This window comes from Venturia canescens, chromosome 2, assembly GCF_019457755.1.
Source record: "Venturia canescens isolate UGA chromosome 2, ASM1945775v1, whole genome shotgun sequence".
Classification (NCBI taxonomy): Eukaryota; Metazoa; Arthropoda; class Insecta; order Hymenoptera; family Ichneumonidae; genus Venturia; species Venturia canescens.
The window spans coordinates 7,021,295-7,045,392 of record NC_057422.1 but is presented as its reverse complement, the minus strand read 5'-3'; the positions used below and the strand labels follow the sequence as shown (position 1 = coordinate 7,045,392).

General features: G+C 36.9%; 1 protein-coding gene across 3 annotated transcripts; it reads right to left on the bottom strand.

The window, feature by feature from the left end:
- Nucleotides 1-29: 29 nt before the first annotated feature.
- Nucleotides 30-22,783, bottom strand: Plc21C (Phospholipase C at 21C). 3 transcript variants are annotated; one of them, XM_043410593.1, is made up of 19 exons: nt 21,904-22,783; nt 19,541-19,687; nt 17,875-18,146; nt 17,699-17,783; nt 16,051-16,468; nt 15,754-15,874; nt 15,398-15,593; nt 14,064-14,412; nt 13,319-13,510; nt 13,025-13,234; nt 12,405-12,724; nt 11,929-12,249; nt 11,713-11,760; nt 11,418-11,616; nt 11,221-11,336; nt 11,013-11,101; nt 10,648-10,918; nt 10,339-10,530; nt 30-9,977 (listed from the first exon to the last, which is right to left on the bottom strand). In XM_043410593.1, exons 1-19 carry the CDS (start codon nt 22,000-22,002, stop codon nt 9,840-9,842), a joined length of 3,783 nt encoding a protein of 1,260 aa, XP_043266528.1. In that variant the 5' UTR covers nt 22,003-22,783; the 3' UTR covers nt 30-9,839. The 3 variants fall into 3 exon arrangements, with proteins under 3 accessions (XP_043266528.1, XP_043266529.1, XP_043266531.1); XM_043410594.1 differs by lacking the exon at nt 11,713-11,760 and having other exon boundaries at nt 21,904-22,781; XM_043410596.1 differs by lacking the exons at nt 17,699-17,783; nt 17,875-18,146; nt 19,541-19,687; nt 21,904-22,783 and adding an exon at nt 17,444-17,595.
- Between the last annotated feature and the right edge of the window lie 1,315 nt (nt 22,784-24,098).

The following is a 24,098-nucleotide window of genomic DNA, read 5'->3' as shown; positions in this document are numbered from 1 at the left end:
GCATTTGCTTTTTGCTTTTTACATCGTTATTATACTCGTATAACGGTAGATTTTTATTTTACGCTACTTCTTTGATTTTACATTGTGGTATAGCCATTCATAGAATATCGTTATTCACGGATCGTTCGTAGTACGTACGTATGTATATTAATATGTGTGTGTATATATATATTGTTTCTTCTGTATAATTTACGAGTCTTGTTCTATGTGGTTTTCGGAGAGCAGGTAACAATTTTCTTTCTATTCTATACGTAGTTACTAAAAAATACAGTCGATTCTACAAGTTGTTGTTGTTATTATTTCTCAAATCTCTATTTCTACAACATCGATTTTGGGATCGGCACGAAAATTTAAGCATTTTGGGTCCCTCGCCAATTTCGACACACAGACGTATTGAGTGACGTACGCGTGGCTTTCTATTTGTTCAAATATAATTTACGATTGCTGGGTGAGCATATGGAAGGAGCGAAACTGCGAGAGCCTCAGAACGCACGGGGAATAAGACGTGCGATCTACCACACAAATGGAAGCGATTTAAGCACTTTCTACGGTTGGTGTATGCGTATAATTGCTTACTTATTTAATGGCTACGTTTATACTGATTAATCTCGCCGCGGAAGGAAGTCGGATCGTCGAGACGATATCGAAGTTACCGGGAGAAAATTCGAAAAGTTTCTCGTTAACGGGAGTACAAAAGTACGAGAAAACTTCGAGCGCGATTCAGCGGCTTAGGATCGTTCCCGAGTAACGCGCTTCCGGTGATTCGTGACAGAGGAAATGAGAATACACGATCCTCGAGAAGATGCTGCTTCCGGCTCGTATCCAACGGACGCGAATGGCACGACGAGCCTGCGACAACCGCGCGCATCTTCTCAGGCTCGAGCCTCTTTCTCTGCCCTTTCGATTGTTCTCGATCGAGCCCACGAAGGGCACTTTTAAAATCTAATTTCGATACCGGGCGAGGGAGTCGTGCATGGATTCGACTTGGCGACGAGCGAATCGCGAGTTCTCCGCGCACGTTATCGCGCCACTGTTTTGTCTCCTGTGAATTTGACCTGAAAAAACTTTCGAAAAATAATTCGCTCTTCGTTCGCACCTCACGTCGCGGATTTCTCCTCATCACTGACGTCTCTCGGGACAATTCGGATCGAGTACAAAGAAAAATCGTTTTATTTTTGCCTATTTTTTTCAAACACCGAATCATCGACCGAAACGTCTTCGTAACCGCACGATTCTCGATTCTTTCCTATTTCATTTTGGAGTTCATCTCCCGCCCGAGCGCGATGCACTTTTCATGTTTCGCGCCGAGCGGTCTTCGGGGGTCTCTTTCATCGCGAGCTTCGAGTCATTTTTTTCGCTTGTTCTTTTCCGTATCGAGCTTAAAATAATACACGCTACTCGTACGTACTACTTCTGAGCGTAAAAAATAATTGTGTGTTACACGATTATCGTGATCGCCGTGATGGTTTTTTAGTCGAGCCGAATACACATCGCGGCTCTCCTTAATATCAAGTTACACATTGTGTTTCGCGAAAGAATCGCACAATTGAAGTTTCTTCTCCTTACAATAATAATCCTCGTTACTTTGTTTATCATAATTATTTTTATAAGCGACATCGAACATCGAAGAAAATTTGCCTAAAATATCGAGGGCATTAAGGGGCGGAAGAAGTAATGAAGGACGCGGACTTTCGTGTAGAGAAAACGTGAGGGATGTTCGAGGGCAAGGCACGAGTGAGTCAGAGAGGAAATAATTGGATGATAGACGTTCGTTACAGTCAAAATTCCTCGTCAGTTCTTCTAATACTCATCAATTTTTTTTCTTTCATTCTGCAAACATCGATAAATCGATTGAAACGTTCTCGATTTTCGATAAATACTTTTGGAGCTTGCAGCCAAGAATTATCTTCCAAATTCCCCTCCAATAAAAAGAGATTTCATTGACAAGTGTGGGCTGACAAAAATGCACATCAATCAATTAATGTACGTACACACTCGATCGAAAGTATTCGCCCACCAAATTCATTTTTTCACCTATAGAAACGCATCGACGTATAAAGATCATCGCGTTTTATAAAATAACGAATAGTTACAAGAAAAATACACAATTTTCTGCCAATTTTGGCAAGCAAAATCTCATTCACTAAAGGAAAAACCGCATCGACGATTTTTCCATTTTTTCAATGCTTTAAAAAATGTGTTCCAAGAGTTACAAATATTCGTACACGTGTGCAAAGAGTTGTTATGTAGGAGCAACAATGTTCTAAGCACTTGAAAAAAAATAAACCGAAGCACTTGAGCGAATTTAATGAATAACTCAAGAAATAGTCCCCCATTAAAAATGGGATTCCTAAAAACTAATTTCGTTTCTCTCAGCCGAAATATTCTCTTCGATTGAGGCAACGGAATATTTTTCAAATGAAATACAACAGCAACGAAATCACGGTTCAGTGAATTCTATATTTGAGCTTCGTTAGAGGATCATTTGGCTCCAGGAAGGAAATTAATCTGCAGGAAATTTTTCATTGAGTCGAACAAACCGAATAATGTGCAAATTCACTGTCGAGAGGCCTTCGATTGAAAAATCTCGTTCCGAGTCTCCGCTAGAAAATTTTTCAAACAAAAATTTGAAAAAATACTCCGAACATTCCCTCGAATCCAAATTTACAGCTTCGAGTTTTTCGATCTCAGATCTCTCCCCAAACGAGAACAAAAAATCAATGAACAATTAATAAAGAAAATACTGAAAATAAATGATTGGCGCGGTGTTCCGAATGACACGAACGTCAACGAATATGTTTGTTTTTCAAAACTATATGTACACCTCGACATCAGCGTCAATTGCACGTTCATCATTACCGATTATGTACTTTCATCGTGATATATAGATATATAGATATATTAATAGTATTTATTTATTTAACGAGTTTACGCGTATACGATGTACCGTATAATCATTATAAACTATACACGGTGGGTTGAAAGAGCACGTGGAAAAAGCGTCCTTCGTGTGAACGTATATAACAAACATATAAAGCAGCATCAAAGTAGAATCTCGTATTCGTAAGTGTGTGTGTGTGTAAAAGCAGTTTCATGTATAAATTCATGAGCCAATACAGAATTCCATCGACATTAGAAAATTAGCGTAAACTTATTGTCGCGAGGTTGAAAAAATAGTGGAGAGTGCGAACTTTTGAGAGCAAAATCTTAGCACATGAGAATGATGTTTGTATAGTTGGGGGAGCGAGATTGAATGGTACGTTCATTTTTTCGAATATTAAGTGCCTGCGAATAATTTCGTCTCGAAAATAACGTTTCGCGAAGATTTCTTTATGATGCACGAAAAGAAAAAAAAAGCTCGGACAATGAAAATTTTTCGAGAGTAGAATTATCGTGGACTTTGCTCAAATTCAATCAAATTTTTTCTCATCCTCGTATTCTTTCGAAAAGCAGCCTCGAATGGACAGTTGAAAATCAGTCTGTAATTTTAGAATAAAAAAAAAAACGACGAAAAGTGTGAAAAAAACTGCGGTGACTTGTCGGAAATGAAAAAAATGAGATGAACCACTGAAAATAAACACAACAAAATGGCATTTAATATACAATTGCTGAATCAAAACATACAAAAAAAGTGAAGTAAAACAATAATTTACAATCGAACAACGAGACGACGAAGCAACGACTATCTACATACGGACTCGCCACGCAATTTGCTTCTCGTTCATCGAATTAACATTAACGATAAAAATAATAATAAATAACAAAAAAAATTAAAAACATTCCTTTTGGTAAAGCTCTCTCGCTTAAACCTGTGCGATTCACTTGACGACGCGGAATTAGCTCTGAAAATGCTAATTATTCCAACAGTGATAACAATATCGAGTTACTTGTTCCTTCGGTACAACCACTGATTAACACTGAATAACGAAAATGCTATTCGTAGGAAGACAACAGTTATTTAAACATAAAACACAACGCTGCTCTCAATGGCAATAAATGAGTGAACGTCGTTAGTGTGTCGTGTGATGAGCACGCTTTTACAAGTAACAATTATTCGTATGTTTTTTCCTCTTTGTGTGTATTTATAAAATATAAAAGCTTGGAATATTCGTTGGAAGAGAATATTTTTCGAAATACCGGTTAAATCATTGTCGCAGGAATAAATGAGCAACATTTTGACGAGTAACGTTAGCGACGTGTGTTACCTTCGAACACATTTTCTCGAGAACGTTTTTTTTCATCACGGTTTCAACTAGGATTTGGAAATTTTTGTTTTTAGAAGTTTACTCGGACGAAGGGAAGGAAAACGGTTACTTTCACACGCAGAAATACGTACACGCGATCAGGCACACAATCGCGAGAGCATAGCCAGACAGTATATCGTATTTTTCATTTTGGAATTTTCACTTTTTCATCTCTCTCTCTCTCTCTCTCTCCTCCTCCTCCTTCTGCTTCTCATTTCATCAATTATTCCATTCGTTTGGGTACTCATCGCGTTCATAAAAATAACGTTTACAGTATTTTAGCGTAAATAGAGCTTAGATCACTGACTAATAAAAAAGTATTCGTAGTTTCAATACTATCATAGAGTTTCGCGAGGGTAAACCTTTTTCCATCCCCCTGCCTCTCGAACTCGAAGAGATTACACGTCCCAGAACAGTTTTATTCTCCTTTTCCTCCATCAAATATCAATAAATCCTTATTTTTTCTTCTTTCATATTTTTTTCCTTTACATTATTTTTTCTGTCATTCATTTTGGTTAGCAGAAAACGCGGAGGCTTCGGGGATGCGATACTTTGAACATTGGAACGAGTCGAGTTTTGAAAATTCGTCGTTTATCGACCAGGTATCCAGAGATCGTTGTTAGAAATTGCTTTGGAAGGAGATACAAAGTTAGAGCTTTGTTTGTTCACTTTTTTTTCTTTCATCTTTTTGTTTTTTGTTTTTTTTTTTTTTTTCAGTTCGAGGCAAGGTGAGAGATATTCACGCACATTTTCTCTTTCTCTCTCTCTCTCTCTCTCTCGTTCTCTTTCTCTCTTTTTTTCGACATCATATTTACAATCATCGGATACCAACGCAGGGCACAATTATTCTTAACTAAGATTATCATGTAGGCCGTTTCAACTACACTTATAAAATATAAATCGTGTGAATCGGTAGCTCGGAAAATAAAGATCGAAAACAACGAGAGTAAACTGAGTGTCAACAATACCCGCCGATTGTGACGGTAACTTTGAGTTTTTCATCAAGTATTCCAATACTGGTAAATAACCGTTTGAAAAGAAATGAATGAAAAAGTGTCTGAAATAACATGATAAAACCGTTTAATTGTACGAAAACGTCCTTAAATTCGGCATATTAGTTGTTTTGTACCTTAATGTTGCGAAGAAAAATGACTGAGAGGATCGTCAATCCCATTTTGAGCCATGATCGTTATTTCGATACTTAAGTTGTATCTTATTCAGATAAACTTGACTATTTTGCACAAAAACCACAAAATAAATGTCGTTTCTTATAGATATAAACCAACATTAAATCCAAACAGAACTCCATGAAAGGTCTGTTTCAATGAGTTTCTCCGAAGCATTGTAACATTGAATTACAATTTGAATTGAACTCAATCAATATTACTGGCAAGTTTGTTGCTCAATAAATAAATATTCGCTTACCGAAAATATTCGGTTTTCCTATTTTTGGGGGTACACTCGAGCTTTATTTGACAGAGTGTGCTTCCGGATTTTAATACTGTTCGGAGCTCCGAATAAGATCACCGTGGGATAAAATAATGGAAGCATGAGTGTGAGATTCGAAAAAGTAAAGAAGATCGAATAAGAAATGTTGGTAATAAAAAGGGCGTGTAGAAAAAATGTACACGCGAGCGAATAATTTATCGGAGAGTTGTGTGATGGGAAGACTAATTATTTATTGACCGATTCTTTTCCTTCGCAAATCTCAACTTTTCCTATCTTCCGTATAAGAAAAAAATGGTGATTTTAAGTTGTTGTTCTCTTTTACCTTCGATACAAAATCGGTCGCGTAAATAAGCGCTTTTATGCTAAAAACGTGACTGGAGAACGATCGTTCCCAGTAATCGTTTAATAACCCGAACATTTTAGTTCTGCGATTCCTTTTTTACGGCTATACAATTCCGGAAAATCGTCTTACAGCTAACGTGGTTTTTGTTTTCATTACTTTAGAATTAACAACATCAACAGCAACAACACATAATATATATATCAACATGAATATAATATATGCACTATTTCTTAATATTAAATCGCTTAATAATAATAAATATTATGTATACATAGGACGAATCGACACGGAGGAGCGAACGTGGAAGAAATTTGGTTGTTTTAACATTTAAACTTCGGACGTACAAGTGTGTTTGTTGCTCTTTGTCATTTTAGAAAGCACGTTTTTTGTCATTACTTTTGAACTTGAAATGGAGAAATTACTAATTTCCGGAAGCGCAACAATTGTACTCGATTGTACCAAAATTTAGAGAGAAAATAGTGAGGAAAAATATATTTTGTCAACCTCGTTTTCTTTCTGAATATCTGTTTAAAATGACTGTACGATTTTAAGCAAGTTTCTTTTAGCCACGGACTTGAATTTTCAACCACGTTTGCCACGCATCAGAGATTCTCAATCAATTTATCGTGCACTGCTATCGATCTGAGACAACACAATTTAGAATTAAACATTTTTTCCTCTCCCAAGTTTTTTTTTCTCTCCATTTTTTTCTTTTTCACATCGACGCAAACACACGAATTTGACTTTTTCTTTCAGTTTTTCCGTTACATCATGAGCTCTACGACAAAATGTCTGTTTTGTTTTTACAACGACATCGATTATTACGATACAACCATTTCGCTATTACAAACGTTCGTGAACTTTTCTTACAAATGAACAAACTAATCGAGGTCTAAACACGTTTTTCCTCTAAAAACGTCCCCCTAGTCCCAAAAAATGTTTCTCAAAAGCTCGGAGCATCGCTCAGTTCGTCTACCATCCGAGTCAACGATCGAGACCAATAATTCATAATTAAGACTCTCGATCGATCAGAAAATGACCGAGCGACAACGAAGGACATCGAGGGATTCTAAATAATCGCAATATCGTACGTCCTTTAGACTGGTAACCTCGTTTTTGGACAACACTACTACTCTCTAAATACATTGACTTAACGCAGAGACCTATAGACTACGTGAAAAAAAAACTCGCCTCCTCGTTTCCCCTATGATTTGTTATAATTATTATCGTTATTTATCGTACAATGAGTATCATGGAGAAAATTAAATAACCAAATGCAATCGTTTGCTTAAGTTTGGAAGATGCGAGAAAATCGAGTGAAGGAGATCGATACTGTTTTGACGAATAAATGAATTTGGAATGATCGAAATATTATAGAATATTCAGGATTTTACTGTTGTCCGAAACGTTCGATTTTTAATTCAATGTTTCTGAGCAAAAATGCCAGTGGCAGGATACACCTGGGAAAATGGTTCAAAGATAAAAAATTAAATTCCACAAATACGCTTTTTCGTTTAAGATTCGAAAATCCGAAAATAGAGAATTCAACTATCCATTTTATCTCGATTCGATCGTGTGACAATCCGAACGGGGCGGAGAGAGTCGCGTTTCGACTATTCTGTACGCAAGAGACAGAGATGAGAAAAAACCTTCCGGAGGTCCGTAATTGCGAGAAAAAGGCGAAGAAAACGTGTTTTTTACGCCTGTTCTACTCGATGATACATTAGAGACGCGGGGTGATAAAAATATTGAATTGCTTTTTAATATACCATGAAAGCTAATACGATTTTTCAAAATCAGCCTTAACACTCAAAAAATCGTAGCGAAGTATCGATTATGACTTTTTTCATTCAGCGTTTTGGTTTTTCATTTTGTTTCTCACTCTACCATTGCTTTGAGATTCTTTCTTATTCTTTTTCATTTTTTTCGGGTTATTCTCATCTCAACATGACTTTCAATCACTCTTTTCCAACTTTACAAACCACCGATCGATACCAACGCATTTGAATCAGTATGGAAAATAAATAACGCTTGAATCACTTAACGAGAAAAAAAAGAGATGAATTTAAACAAACATTTGCATCGAGCAACCTCTTTCAGCCCCGATTTTCCTTCTCTCCACGACGTTTTCTTGCCTTTTCTTTTTCCGTTATGACTAATGAGGATTCCATCATAAGTTACATTTAATATTTATACCGTACGATTAGAAACAACAAGGAAAATCTTCATACGCTATATATATTTGCGTCACAAAACGCAAAATTTTTGATTGTCTTCCTCAGAGAGGTGGATTTCGATTAAAAATTTGTCTTTCCATGACTTTATTTTGCCCATGTATAGAAGATATAGTTAAAATCCTTTTTCCCAATTATCCACCCAATACGATCGGGTTTTTCCCTTTTATACAATGGGTACTTTCGTCCTTTCCTTCTGTTTTTTGTCTCGAAATACAAATCCCTAAAAAGCTCGAAAATCATTGATCTTCATCCGAAATAGCAGGTGTTTCTTGTTCGACGTCCGCAGCGATAGTTCTTCAACGTTTTACTTAAACACGCTCGAAATATCTAGGCCAAAGAGATTTCAATCGAAATATCAATACAGCCGAACGCCGAGAACTATGGATGGAATTCAAGTTCTATTTCGAATGAAAATTCAACGAGTGTCGAGTTTTTTTCTTTGCTTACTCGCTTTCCGTGTTCTCTTCATCGATTCGGATATTCAAATTCGAGACGCGATTAAAATTGATCTTTTTGGGCCTTTAATTTCTCCCCTTTCTTTTGTTTTTCGAGTAAATATAACGAGACTTATGTATATAACAACAAGGTCGAAGCGCGATCATTCAAAAAGATTACACGTATTTAGAATTGCATCCTTTTTCAAAATCATCGTAATTTTCATCTGTTTTCAGCATTTAACGCCTCGTGCTTTCAATTTTTCATCAATTGTTATCGTCTTTTTACTCGATCCCTTAACACTGATCTGGTTTTCGACCTTTTTCTGTGCGTTTTTTTCCCTCTGCTAATCCTACACCGACAATCCAATGAAAAAGTTTGTGAACTTTAAATCGAGAAGGAATAATTAAAAAGAAGGCGATTAGAGTCAAAATTACACTGGGCACGTTCGAAGGAGCATTCGAAAATGTGCCGAGTAAATATCACGAATAAATAATTAATTAAGCGAGTGAAAACTCACAAAAATTCAAGGAGATAATTTTTTCAAGGCAACTTTTTTTTACCACATCTCTAAGGGAAATTCGACCCTGCCTCAGAGCTGAATTTTCCCCAGGAAAATAGTAAGAAATTGAACACACAATACGAGAAGAAAAAAAATCGTCTCGAATCGCCTCTCCATCACGTCTAGCATGCAGTTCACAATTTCCTCTTCATTATCGTTTGCTAATTGCGTAAAATACTATTGATTCTCCGATAATTCGACACAGTCGATTCGGCAAAATGCTTCGATCACAACGAACATCAAAGAGAGACGTAAAGACGCTCTCTGGAGTGACATCGTGAAAATAACGAATGCAATATTCGTCAGAGTCTTCCAGAGAAAATCATTCTCAACAAATAAATAATAATGAAAATATAAAGAAAATCGTTCGAACTATTTGACTGTCGAGTTTCATACCGAAAATGAGAATTACATGAACGAGCATCCACAGACTTCCTCTCTCGGTGCTTGGCTCACTTTTTTCGGTCATTTTCAACTTTTAACGATGTTGATCGACTCCTGAGATTCAGACGATACTTCTGGGCTCATTGAAGGCCTCCACGTTATCCGGCTTAAACTTCCGATCCTGATCAACGACGAGACGGACAATGAATCGTGCCACTTAAAGTGTCGGAAATACTCGTTCCGCCTGACGGTGATATTGGCAATTCCCCACTTTCGCACTTGTTATAACGCTTATTGTACTCTGCTTGTAAATCTGCTTTTACCTGTTATCGATAATGAAATATACGAATTAATAATAAATAAAAAAAAAAAAAAAACAACAACACCAAAATTACTGCATTAGAACTTATAATAGATCGTAATGAATCGTCTGTTTAAAAAAATCTTAGAAAAAAAGAATTAGCACAAATCCATGTCCCAAGTTCGTCGCGTTTGAAACAAAAGATAAATATAACTTTTTAAATCTATTAAAATTCCTATAATTTATAAATATCCTAAAATGGTAGGATTACTAAATATTAATAAATAGCAATAAATTGCAGAGAAACTGCATATTGGGCGATGAACTGAATCGATCCATCAACGTTTTTTTATTTTTTATTTTACCGCCTGAGGAATACTTACTTTGACTTTTTCCTCGTCCAACCTCTGTCTCACGTCCTCGTGTTGTCGTTCCAATTCCAACCTCTTCTTGTCGTATATTTGGGTTAATCTCGTGCACTCATTGACACCCTTTTCGATCGATATTTTGTCAACTTCACGTTTCATACGATCCAATTCGGCTTTATCTCTGTGCTCCTTCGATAACTGTTTGACCTGAAGGTAGAAAAAGCAATTGAAGGCAAAATTAATTGAAATATTAAATGGGAAGAAAATGAAATTCGATTCGAACGTCACTTTGATATTATTTTCAGAGGAAATATTCTAACTCACCTCGCCGTGTCTCATTGCTTGAAGTTTCCTCATAACATCAGCCTTTTGTCGTTCCAAAAGTACCCGAAGCGTTTTGAGCTGATCTGACTGCGAAGTTCTCATGACTTTCTCGAGCGTCGTGTACACGCTTTCGTGGTATTTTTCCTCCAATTCCCGTTCTTGCAAAACATGTTCTTTGCACACGGCCAACAAACGTTCGCTCTGACTCCTCGGTAAACCTCGTTGCCCTTCGGAACCTTCGACGTCAGGGCAATCGGAAGTTTCTACGCTGCTAAAAAGTTTAAATTCCAGTCGCCAGTGAATAATGTGTTAGTAATATTGATTTAGTTCGCTGCTTTCTTCCCTTTTATTTCATTGGAACTCACATATTTTTGTTGGAACGCCTCTTGACCAATTTGTTGCTGATGTTGAACTTGGATTTGGGTTTGTCTCCGTCGAGAAGCCTCAACTTCTCCTGAAAAGGAATCATACACAATTAATTATACAAATTGAAATTACAATTGAATTACCACAAATAAACGGTGAAGTTGAAAATTTGAAGAAACTTAACAATATAATCAGCAAACTCTTTACCTTCTCATGCTTTCGTTTCAATGATTCGAGCTTCTTTTCCAACTCGATTTTTTTCTCTTTGACGGCTTTATTTTCCATGAGTTTTTCCAGAGGTTCAGCAACAATGTTATCACCGACTGCAAAAATCAAAATACAAACTCGATGTATTATTCGGCACAATTAAAGGAATGATGACGAAGAATTACAAATATACCAACCACCGAGAGACGGAATTAAGCTTTTCGTTGCTGAAGAATCGAGCACGGAGGCCGTACTTGAACTAACAGTATCTTCAACGTCCGGTGTTTCTGCAGAGCTCAATCCAGTGACCGACGGTCTACCGTGCGGACTTCCTGAAGCAGGTTGAACGCTGGGCGTTTCCGTTGACTGTAATCTTTTCATCTTCGTTGTTTCGTCCTTAAAAATCAAGACAAAACGAATGAATTTACATTCCAAAATATACCGTTGCAACTTGAGAGAATTTTTAAAACATTTTTCGAAAAGCCAACTTACCGTTGGCTTCGAGGAACTTGGTCCACTAACAACGACCGTTTCCTTAATCTACGAAATGTTAGTAACGAATAAAGCGAGTTAGTTAGGAAACGGAAGAGAAAAGAAGGCCAAGGGAAAAATTGAATTATGACAAAAAGGAGCTGTCATTCAGAAATGTGACGATTCATAGTCCGACCGAGTAAACTATTTTACAAAAATATCGAAAGTCAAACTCACCTCAACTTCCCCCTCCATCGGAGCGTCCGTATCGTCACCGTAAACCGCCAATTGTTTACCTCTCTTTTCTTTCTCGCTCTGATACTTGATGGGGTTGGCAAGAGCATCGGCAAAGTCGCTCATCCCGTGCGGCACGTAATCCTTGACGACAACCTTCAAAAATAGACTCGCCATTGGAAGCGGCTGCCCGCATTCGGTCCTCAATGCTACGTGACGATATCCTGGACAAAGACCAACCACTGGCAAAACTCGATGTCCGATAAAACGTCCGGATTCCTCATAAACCGCTAGGCGAATTGAAGCAAGCTCGGGCAAAACGACCTGCATGTAAGAAAATAATACATCATTAATCTCTGAATAATTAATAGTGCGAAGCACGAGATGTTGACAAACGATTGAATCGATCTTAAAAAAAAATCTGGAAATATTAAAGTTGGAAAATTATTGAATGCAAGTACAGAAAATTAAGTTCATACCTTTTTGAATATAAAGGGTTCGTCATCGTAAATAGGATTAATGCCATTGTTAGGTACGATTTTGGTTTTGAACTTCTTTCTGACTGTATCAGCTGGCAAACCGTACATATCGACCTCAACATACGTTCCGACTCTCTTGTCAGACAAGAATTGCCCAGAAATGACATGAATGTGGACAGTCCCTGCTATAATACCGTCGACCGTAGATTCTGCGAATGGATCCAGCCGACGATCTTTGCGTCGCATGAATTCCGGCTTCAAAATATATCCGCAACGATTGTTGTACTCAAATATTCCAAGATTGAGTTGCATCGCGAGATCTGAAAAGAGAAATGTGGGCGACTCGGATTTATTGGGGCTTTGAAGCGAGAAAAGTCGTGATATTTTTTATAAAAAATCACATTACGATTGTCGATTGTCCTGAAAACGTTTCTCATTTTAATTTCATTGAGTGCTTTGGGGATTTGATGGAAGAGAAGATTCCTAGAAACACCATGACTATCAAAAGACTGTTAATCGAGCGTCTGATTGAGGCGTGGCCTAGGCGTGGCACGAATAAAATGAAAATTGTAAAAAAGGCAATCCGAGTGAGGAGCATAGAGAAAAAGAGACAAACTTACCCGGTGTTTGATAATTCAGAGCGACTAATTGACAGCCGGCGTTCCAAAATACTTGGGGCATAAAATTGCTCGAATCAAATCGCGTTCCAGCCGGATAAACTCGGGACAATTGATGCTTGTTGTAATTAACAAATTCCAGCGGTCTCTCCTTCAACAAAGTCGTTGCTTGTTTCTCATCGAACGAGGACATTTCGTAAGTACGATTTTTTTCTGTAAAATACAACAAAAACAAATGTTTTACTTTGTCCAAGTTTATCACGAAAAAGAAAAGCAGTTGCTTGAATTATTAATTACTCTCAGCGCTCTCAAAACTGTTGAAATGAACCGGCTGAACGTAATTCACTAGAGCTGAAATTTCTGCTCCGGCTTCAGTTTCCTTTGCGGTTGAGGCAACCTTGTCCGGTGCTGGTACCTTGTCACCCATTCGCAATTTCATGTCTTCGACATTCGACTCTTCTTCTTCCGTGCTCGATTCATCCTCGTCATCTGCCAAATTTATTCACTATCAATTTTTCATAGAGAAATTATGTTAAGCTTTTCAGAGCTCTATTAAACCTTTCGCATATTTTATAGCTACGAATTGTCAAAAATAATGAACATTTTTTAACACTACGAACTTCGCTATAAATTCTCAGATTTATAGAAATCTTTAGGAATAATCGATCTGAAACTTTTCACTGTTATACAGAAAGTTCTTAAATGATTCTGAGAATCTACGGTATGATCGAAAAAATGTAGCATTATTTAACAAATAATTTTCCCTTTCGAAAACCGTTTGGAATAACGTGAAAAAAATCTCAAATTTCTTTACCACAATCACTAAATTAATAAATTTTTTACTGAATTCTTCATGAAATATGAATGTTCGACTTGGACTTGAACTTGGTAAATGGCATAATTCAATTTTTTAATCACATGAAATTTGATATCAATCATCATAACGATTTTTCCAAGAGTTCAATTCATGAGAGCGACAACTTGATCGTTCAACAAATCGGAATTTGGACGAGGAAATTGACCGTATTTGGAAATTACGTACCATCGTCTTCCTGAGTACTATCTTTGCTGCCCTGACGTTGCTGGAGCAAGGGAGCGTGAGGTCCATTACCATTTCCGATTTGTTGTTCCGCTGCAGCTGTTTCACCACCTTCCGGAACTTCATTTTGTGGAATAATATCAGGAGGGGGTCCATTTTCACCGGCAGCGGTTGAATTTGAGGCTGGATCGTCTTCGACGTCTTGCGAATCTTCGGCAGCTTCGTGCAACGTCGCTTGAGGCTTTTTCTGATGTTTCTTATGATGGTGATGATGGTGATGCTTCTTTTTGTTCTTTATTATGATTTTACGTTTCAACAACGAGGGCGGTGGTAGTTCTTGACCTGCTTCGAGCTACGGAAATTTACGAATGAATCGTTTTTATATGCCACGTAGAGTAATAATTCAATTTTCAGTGTTTGAAAAAAATTTTTCATAAAAATCTGCTATCGTTCTGAAAAAAAAACTGTGTTTTCTTTGACTAAGAGAAAACAACGAAAAAGGATTACAAGGGAAACGGACACGTGCCAAAGTTTGACCTCAAAAGCTGCACACTATCAGGAACTTTTTTAAATCACTTTTTTCGCTTTCCTGGTAGTCTATTTTAAGGGGAAACATACGTCGAGCATTAAAAAAATAGTATTTTTCACAGGAATTTCATTTTCAAGCTCGGTCTAAAAAATACAACGGAATATCGACTAGCCATTATCTATGGATTCCGACGGTACGAAAAAAATCTGAATATTGGGAAAATTAATATAAACGCAATGTTTGATGTCGCTTATAAAACGATAATAAAAAATCCTGACGGTGGGTGCGATCCAGAACATAATAGGTTTAGGAAAAATTGAAAAAATCTTCGTAACAACATTTTCGTTGTTGTCTGTCGAGTAAATTTTTCAAGTTTCCATAAATCAAACAATTTTTCATACTACCAAATGGTTTTAACAATCGTTTGTATCAATAATTCCTTACGAGTAATACGATTCATAGAGTTCACAACGTTTTCGAAAAAATAGACTCCCCAATTGGTTGATTAAAAATTCTTTATATGATTTGGGAAAATGGCTTGATCAACTCTTCAGTGTACGATTTCGAAAATAAAAATAAAAGTTATGAAAAAGTGTTGAAAGCTTTTCGTGGATATTTACATAGCGTAGAATTAACAAAAGATTCTCGACATTTCAAGGAAAATTATCCTATTTTTATTCACAAGGGAAAACTTGTTAGAACAATAGTCGTGAGTCCGTTTAAAAAAAAGTACTTGAATAATATGAAAACGAGAGCTCATCTACGCAAATGAACGAGCGTATAACTCTATGAATATTCAAGCAAATACCTTATGAGATTCGAGAGGGGCATCAAGCAGCATTTCACCAAAGTACTCCCTACAATACTGAGCGATCTTAGCCTGCTGTCTTGGATTGCAGTGATTCTCGAAACTGAGCACGACTGGATAATCCGATGTTTTAAAGGCACTCTCTGCTATCGCCTCGATCACATCTCGAGCGTATATTTCAGGCACAAACGTATATCTGCTCATACAGATTCGTGTGATTTTATCTTTTTCATATGATATTATACTTTGGTAACGGAATAAACTACGAGTGAGCTAATTTATAATACGAGCATAATTGTACATCGAACTAAGCGCGCTATTTTCTATCTCCATTCATTTCTATCAGTTTCCTTTACCCGTGAACGATGACAGGCTCGTCGAGCTTCCCGTTCCAAAAATCCAACTCGACGCAACGACAACCTGCCAGCAAGCACTGCCGGTAGATCTCCACTGAACTCTTTCCGGTTAGTTGATGACCTGAACAGATATTGAAAAATTTTATTAAACAACGACAACGAAAAATCGGAAAGTTATTTTTGAAACTTGCATTGCTCGCCTTCTGCATTTATTCAATTCACTAGACGGAGGAAAAGTTTTCAGATGGAAAAAATGTCCGGTTTTTTGGTTTGATCAAACTTGATGTTCTGATTTACCTGTCAGATACGTGTTGTGACTAGAATTGATGAAATAATGCGCGAGCGGTTGATCCATGTCGTCTGACAATTCGAATTTGGTAGCAGCCATAATGGGATTGTCCTCGCTCATCAAATACCTGAGAAAACCATCGGAACTGAGCTGTCCACGGCTTGCGTTATATTTGTTAGGTTCGTACTGGTTAATCAAGTCTTTTGCACGTGCCGTGTTAGCGTACGGATACAATATCTCATTTAGACGAGGATCTCTCTGTGTCTGATTGAGAAAGTCCACAAGCTGCGGTACCGACATTAATCGACGTTTCGTATTACCAACGATTTCCTCGAATACTTTTTCAACTTCGCTCCGTTGAGTCAACGCTTTGTAGAAAGTGAAGAAATCTTCGAATTGAAATTTTTGCAATGAAACAGCATCGTTCTGTGAAAGAGGAAACAAAATAATAAAAAATGATGAAACACAAATCAATAAATAGTACTAATAAAAATGAGTAAAACCAAGGGGAAAAAAAGTCAGGAAAAATGAACGTTGGAAAGTTTCCCAAGATTTTAATTAATCACAGGGTAAATGTCATCGAGGCTTTTCCGTCGGAAATTCAACAAATCATTCATTTTTTCGTCTGTTTTTTCTTAACTGACGTTGAGTAGAAATATCGTTTCCTTTTGGCATTGTTGGCTGTAAGCCAGGAATGAAAGAATAAGAAACAGCGAATTGTGGTTAAAGTACAGTCAACCATCGCAGGGCACCTGCACCTTGGAATCTGGCAGTGCCAGTAATTCAATGAAACAACGGAGACAACTAGTGAGCGTATCCGTTTCCTCTTGTTTTTCCTATTTGGGCACAACCGTGTGAGGAAGCGACGGAAATTTATCCCGGAACCAAAGCCCCGTGAATTTATCGATTTTTTTCCACCGACAATATTTATTTTCAATCGAACGTTTTTTTCGAAAATGGAAACTGCAATGAACAAGATAATCGAACAAAATAACAAATTAATCAGTCTCCAAGAGAATTATTTCATTTCTCAATGAAAATCTCATGCAACTCTTCGTAATTTATGCGATTTTCATAAATCTCATAAACATTTTTTCCCCTTCATAAATTGGGAAAATATGAGACGAAAATCAGCGAAAAACCCTGCGAATAATTGCCTTGTTAGTCACGATGATTGTACATTTCAGAATACGTATTACGAGCTGCATTTATCATCGAGGATTCGTAGAGTCGTTTTATGTTAGACCACTAAGCGCGTAGCCACTGGTAATTGATGGCTCGAGAGTTACACAACGTTATCGATGTTTCGCGCGATATCCAATAAAAAAATATTATAAAACAAATTTTCACATATTATTTTTACGCTGCTATCTGTAAGTGCAACGTGCGTAATGTACGTACATTCATTGAGACGGAGGAAGTGGAAAAACGTAATGCATGTATTGGTTTTGCCGTGAATCTCGTGACCATGGCCGAGCAATTATCGCCAGAACGGATGCCGAACGACTTAATGGGCGTTTTGGCCGTATGCCACCGTAATACGTAACGGATGAAATAAAAATGAAAAAGGAAAAGAATAAAAAGGCAGAAGCAAACGAAGCTCTTCTTTCGACGGACACAAACGACAACGGGAGACAAACGATTTACTTTTTTTACCTTTCCCGACGGTAGTGAGGCGCTGTCGAGAGCTTTCTCGACCCGCTTGCGATCCTCCTTGTTCTGAGTGAACATCTTGATTATACTGAAATGAAAATAATTCGAAATCTCAGTCTTTTCGTGGCTCGTTCTTCGCCGACTAAAATGCTTCTTGAAAAGTAGCCTTTTCCACTCACTTCTTCGTCGAAATTTTGCCCGACTTGTCAGCCGTGAGGGTCAGTTTCGTATGTGCTTTTTGCAAGAACAACATTGTACTCGTATTCAACAAGGTCAAATTGTAAGCGAGCTGGAACAACTGATCGGTCCAGTGTCGCGCTATTTCGGCTCGTGTCGCACAAAAATTTATGAACGTCACGTTCACAAAGTCCGAACCGTAACACACCGTCACGGTTTTGTCCTCGAGGCTGTCCTGCGAGCCCAATGTTACCAGCGATTTCAATTTTGGATCCTGAAACAAAAAGAAACGTCATTTCAAGCTAAATTTCGTTTATTCTCTCCACGATCTTCAATTTTTTTCATAAAGGAGTGCAATTCGAATTTCAAAAACGATCGAACGCAATGCAATTTATAAATTTTACTGTCTTCAGAATATCGAATATCTCACAACGAAAACCGAGGAAATAATAATCCATACTCCAGAGCTCTGTTTCCAGCAAATAATTCACCCCTTCGATCGATTAGCATGGAACACTAATTTATTAATGGGAAGAAAGTATTTAATCGTAGCAAATTATACGTTCGATAAAATTGAAGAATTCATCACCCCTGAGAAACAAACAGCCGATAAAATATTCAAATTCACAACATTTTGGAATATTCATGCTGACAAAATATTCACGTCTTCGACGATGATTGCTTAGTGAAATCGAAGGGGTACTTTCCGACGTCGAGCAGCCAAGGAAAACAAATAGTTCGGAAAATTACCAAAATTTGTGAGCAAAAAAAGCGAATTTATATAAAGACAAAAATTCGAGATTGATACTTGACACTAAATTGTTTATGATCGTAAAAATGTCTTTAAACACGAAGAAACGAAGGTCCACGAGAATACGATTCAGTTGTTCGAAGCAAAGTGTTGGCCTGCTCCCATAATCCACATTTTCATTGTAGGCTGGACACGTGGTCGTAAACGTCAAGAGTTCCGTGACGTGTCGCATTGTCTCTAAAAATACGAGACTGCACCAAGGACTGTGAATGAATAGGAGAAACTTTGAGATATTTGAGAAAGTTTGGAAAATGAATAATGCTGCGGTCGGATGTTGGATGGAAAGCTCATTCGATCGATTTATCGGAGAGAATAAACAGCAGGATGAGGACGAGAAAAAATATTCTTCTGTCTTCCGTGTACAAGCGATTATTACACGTCGTGGACAAGAGGCGATCTAAGGGGAAGAAATGGGGGGGAAAAATAATGTTTAAAAAAGGCTGATAATAATGATGAGAATTAGCGGAGCCTCGTGTGCTGGAAAAGTAGGTGTTCTATTTATAATTTTATCAATAATTATTAAGCCCCCCTCCCCCTGAAGATGCGCGTCACGAGTACACAACGAAAGGTGAATGTAATTATAGAGAAATATATTTTCTTGAATAGAGCCAATGACTGCTGCTGCTGCTGCTGCTGCATCGAATAGAAATATTGAGAGCATTTGCGCCTGCCTCCTCCTTCTCCTCTCAAAGATTACAGAGAGTTAAAATAAGAAGGAAAATTTATGAATTACAGCTGAAATATCAATCTCTTCCTTTTCATGTCCTTTCAAAGGAAGCCATTGATAGATTTTTCACTTTTCGATCGTCGTTCCTCCTTCCCAATCTCAACGTTGTTCTCTTTCCTCCCCACCATACCTTTGGTATTTTTGCGTATTTCCCAGTCCGCGTGTCCCTTATTACGGCTATGTCGAGCATATCGACTTCGTTATTTTGGTCTATCCAGTGCAAATAAAAACCGTATTTGTCGACCCTCAGAGTAACCGGAGTCGCGACACCCGAATCCTGCAAAAAAGAACGTAAAAATTTTACTGACAATCGAACAATCGTTTTTTCACTTTCTTATTCAAATTGTTCTCATTTTCACTTTGGGGGTTAATAATTCCAACGTCACATGGGGCACTGAGCTAACGAAGCTCGTGGAAGACAAACGATATTCACTCAAATACAATCAGGAACGATGATCCTGTCCGTGTGCTAATTATCTGTGAATTTTCAAATTTTCATCTTTTGTTTTTTTTTTTTTATTTTTAAATACTTCGAGTTAAAAAATTGTTTATTGAAAATTTTGAAACGTTTGAGTAAATAAGTGAGTAAATTTTCCCGATTTCTCCAGATTATCGTATTTCAAATGGTATTCGTGTTTCGATTTCTTCAAATTTTCATGTTCTCTGATAAAAGAATTTGATACAATCTGCAGACACAGGTGAGCAAAAATGTAGTTCAGAAATAGTTCGTATCGAAATGCCATTTGCATGTTGGAGGTGGAAAAAACAAGAATTTTTATGGAATATATTGAATTCAGAACTGTCTGGCAAGACGCATTGAACCAGCAAATCACTGACTAAAACGAACGTCGTATCAAAGACCGATTTTGTAGGAATTACGTGCTAATGTCGAGAAAAAAGCACGTAATTTATATGCTAATGGTGTTTCGATATATTCGTATCTTGAACTCGTGCTCTGTTATCGTGATGAGCGTTCTCATAACGTTTGGTAATTCATATTTCTGCAAGAAAAAAAATGCAAATTTTGAGTGCGGTAAACAATTAGCATTCGTGTGCTGATTATGCTGGAAATAAAAATTCTTATTTTTTAGAAGAGAATTATCGCGTTATCAATATTGAAAGCATTGAAAGAACTATAATTCACTCTGAAAACGTAAAAAAACGGTGGAGAAATGTAAAAAATAATCGCAATGTTTTGTTGGTTAGAATTACTTTTTTCAACTAGACGCATAAACTAATTACAGCCTTTGTCAATATTAAAAAAAAGTTAAATCGTTTTTCGACCTACAAAGACAAAAATAAAATAGTTTCAAATTCTGGATTATTCACGAATTGAACACATTTTCTTAACAAGTCATAATTTACATGAAACCCGACGTCAAACTATTGTAAGAAATACATTCCAATTCCCATATGAGTTTGATGTTTCTGACATTAGTATAAATTGTTAAAACATAATTTAAACTGTTTTTCGTACTAAGAATTCATGAATATAATTTTCTATAAACTTCATCTTTGATGCCACAAAATTTTTCTCTCATAATTTCCCTGCCATTACACATAATATTTCATCTCAATGTTTTTTGTGCAGCTCAAACCGAATGAAAATATTTATGATCTGATTTTCAGAGTCTAATTATATTTCTGACTAACACAATTGAAAATCCAAACATGCTAAATTTGAATTGTACTCTGATGCTGAGAGCGCTTTGAGAGAATAGTTTGAAAAAAATGTTCAATTTTACGCACATAGTCATTGCAAAATAGTATAAATTTGTATAAATTTTTGACAATGGATCAAGAAAAAATATGAACAAAGAATCAATACCAAATGAAAATATTTCAATAGAATAATGAAAAAGTAAACACTCTGCTTCATTTATAATTCACCATTCATTAGTCAAGCCATGTCCATTTGATTTTATTGAATCTAATAATATAATAACGTTGAATTATTATAAGATGTTTCAACACTTAACTCACACATACATGAAACAAGACATTGGAAAAAAATCACTTTTCCAAAAGTATTATCGAACATGAAACACAAAAATCTACGTTAAGAGAAACTTTGCAAAATAGATTGCTTACTTTCTATCATTCTCGCAAATGCTTTCTCATTATTTACCAACAAGACTTAATCAATGAAGAAAAATATCTAATGAGCATTATAAACATTGCGAAATTTAGAAAAATGCTGAAAAGTTGTATTGCAAATTCAAAAGAGCGACGATGCATTCAAAAATAGATTTAAATATTCAAACTAAAAACTTACAAGTAGTCAAAGCACGTATTGGTAACCTTTAACTCTAATGATGGATATAAGAGCATGAATACGTGTGTGGGTATAGAAAAGCTCAAAGCAAATCCAAGCGATAACATTTAAATGATGAAAAAAGAAATTGTTGTGCAATGGGAGTAGATAGATAAGATCTGGTGGTACAGGAGTTAGTGATAAGATCATTAGAATTTGAACAGAAAAAAAATACTGACCTCGTCCCACTTGACAAACTTTTCGCCATCCTGAAGTTGCTGGGACACTTCAACGGCCTTGGTTTGAACGGCGTTGCTAGGAGCCTTGTTATTAGCCATACTGAACGCAAAATGTATATTATTTTGCGAGAAAAAGTTTGGAAATGAATAAAAAAAAGAAAGAAGAAAAAACAAATAATACTGGAAGAAACACAAATAGAGAAAAGCCTCGAGGTTTTTTCTGGATATCTGCGTGAATGACGTTTTCAGAGCTCGTGCATACACATTGTATTAATTCGAAGAAATTCGCATGAAAATAAAGATGAAAACGAGAAAAAAACAAATATTAACGAATCACAGAAAAATCCGCGCAGTGAACTTCACAGGAGGAATCACAGGAGAAACGAGTTTTGACGTTTCACTGGCGGAGCGCCGTGTCCCTGTGCTGCTCCAGCGATTGTTGACAGTCGAGCGTCAACGTGAACGTTAATTCTTCGTTTCTAATCACGCTTAACATTGACGTCTCGATAAAGCACAGATCGAGCAGCAACCCAGGTCGCGCGTGATTGTAATGATTTTTTTTTTCACTTATTTTTCACTTGTCCTCGCGCGATATATTGTTGGAATTTTCGGGAACGGAATTGTGCGTAATGGTGCGGTGGAAGCGGTTTTATTTCTTTTGCTGTTTCACTGTGTCCTTTTTAATGTCAGGCAAGCTTTTGATAAATCAAGCGCGTTTTTATTCCCAAGGAGAGCCCAGAGAGATGATATTTCCAGGCCACTCCACCTAGCCCGACGTCCACTCTCGCTCGTAGCAGGTAGCAGACGATACGCTTCATCAACGCGAAACGTCGCGCACTCTCCAACACCGCACTCGCTCGCGGGGCTCGATCTTCAACTTCCCCTCACCTCCCTCGTTGCCCCACTCTATTACCACCCGCCCCTCTTCGACGCTGCGCTCCTCTTAACCAATTCACGATTTTATTTACACTTCTGCGCGTCAATCGAAACGTTCACGACCAAACAATCGAATGATCTGAGATTTTTTACCTTAAATCGAATGAATATAACAAATCTTTTCTTCGAAGTTTTGGAATAGTCCATTTCTTAGTACACATGGTACTATCGAGCCACGTGGCCGTCGATAAGTAAGAAAAGTCACGTTTACGTTATCTAACAAGTCCACGCGAGTATGTTAACCTTTGTTTATCATTTGCCGGTAAATAATTTCATTTTTCGTTCGCATTTTTCATATACTTTTTCATTTAATGTAAATTCATCACTCGTCATTATCTGTATAGCAGTACATATAACCTTAATATACTCATTATAATGGTTCTTTTCTCCAAGTGTTTAACAGAATATTATTCCCCATCTTTTGATTTGTTTTCTTTCTATATTTACTTTTTGTTTTATTTTCTCTGTTATGCCGAAATTTTCGGTTGGTTTTTGTTGGTTTCCACGCGGAGCTGGCTCCGCATCCCAAATCAAGCCACTGCTCTTCTCGAAGGTTGGAGAAGAACTATATACACGCTCAATAAAATTAAACTTTTTCTTGGAAAAGTTTGTTACGAGTTCTTTGGAAAATCAATACATTACAGTAGCTGGAAAAATTCAAACCAATTGTTTTCAGAGATAAAAATACATTCTGAATGAGTGCTGGAAATAAGTGACTACATAAAATGTTCCTTTTTTCAATCTTCGAGTAATGAAACGACGTTTTTTATAAAACTACCAACATAAATTTCGAAGAAAATAATTGAATACGTTCAAAAAATATTTAGTACAACATAGAAGATTTCGAGAAAAATTCTTGTCTAACCAAGTGACGGTATAAACAAAAAGGGCATCAACTTATTGCGATAGAAAATTGTAGTTTTTTTTGTCACAAACGCATGAAAAAAGTCTCGATTTGAATTTGAATTTATAAAAAAAAGGTTGTGCCTCCCTTACAGCTCTCCCGCGTGTAAATGTCCCCTGAGAAAAAACTAAATATACAAAACCTTAGCCATTTCGTTTGCACAAATGTTGTGTACTGATCTGTCTCGTTCTTCATAGTCCGCTCTACTCTATAAAAATGTTACGACATTCGTTTATGTTTGCTTATGACGCTGTTCTATCTGAGAACGAAATCTCGGGGTTATCGTGAAAAGATTGTAGAGGAAATCTAATTTCGTGCTGCTCAAAACGCATAACCTTACTTCCTGTTTACTGTT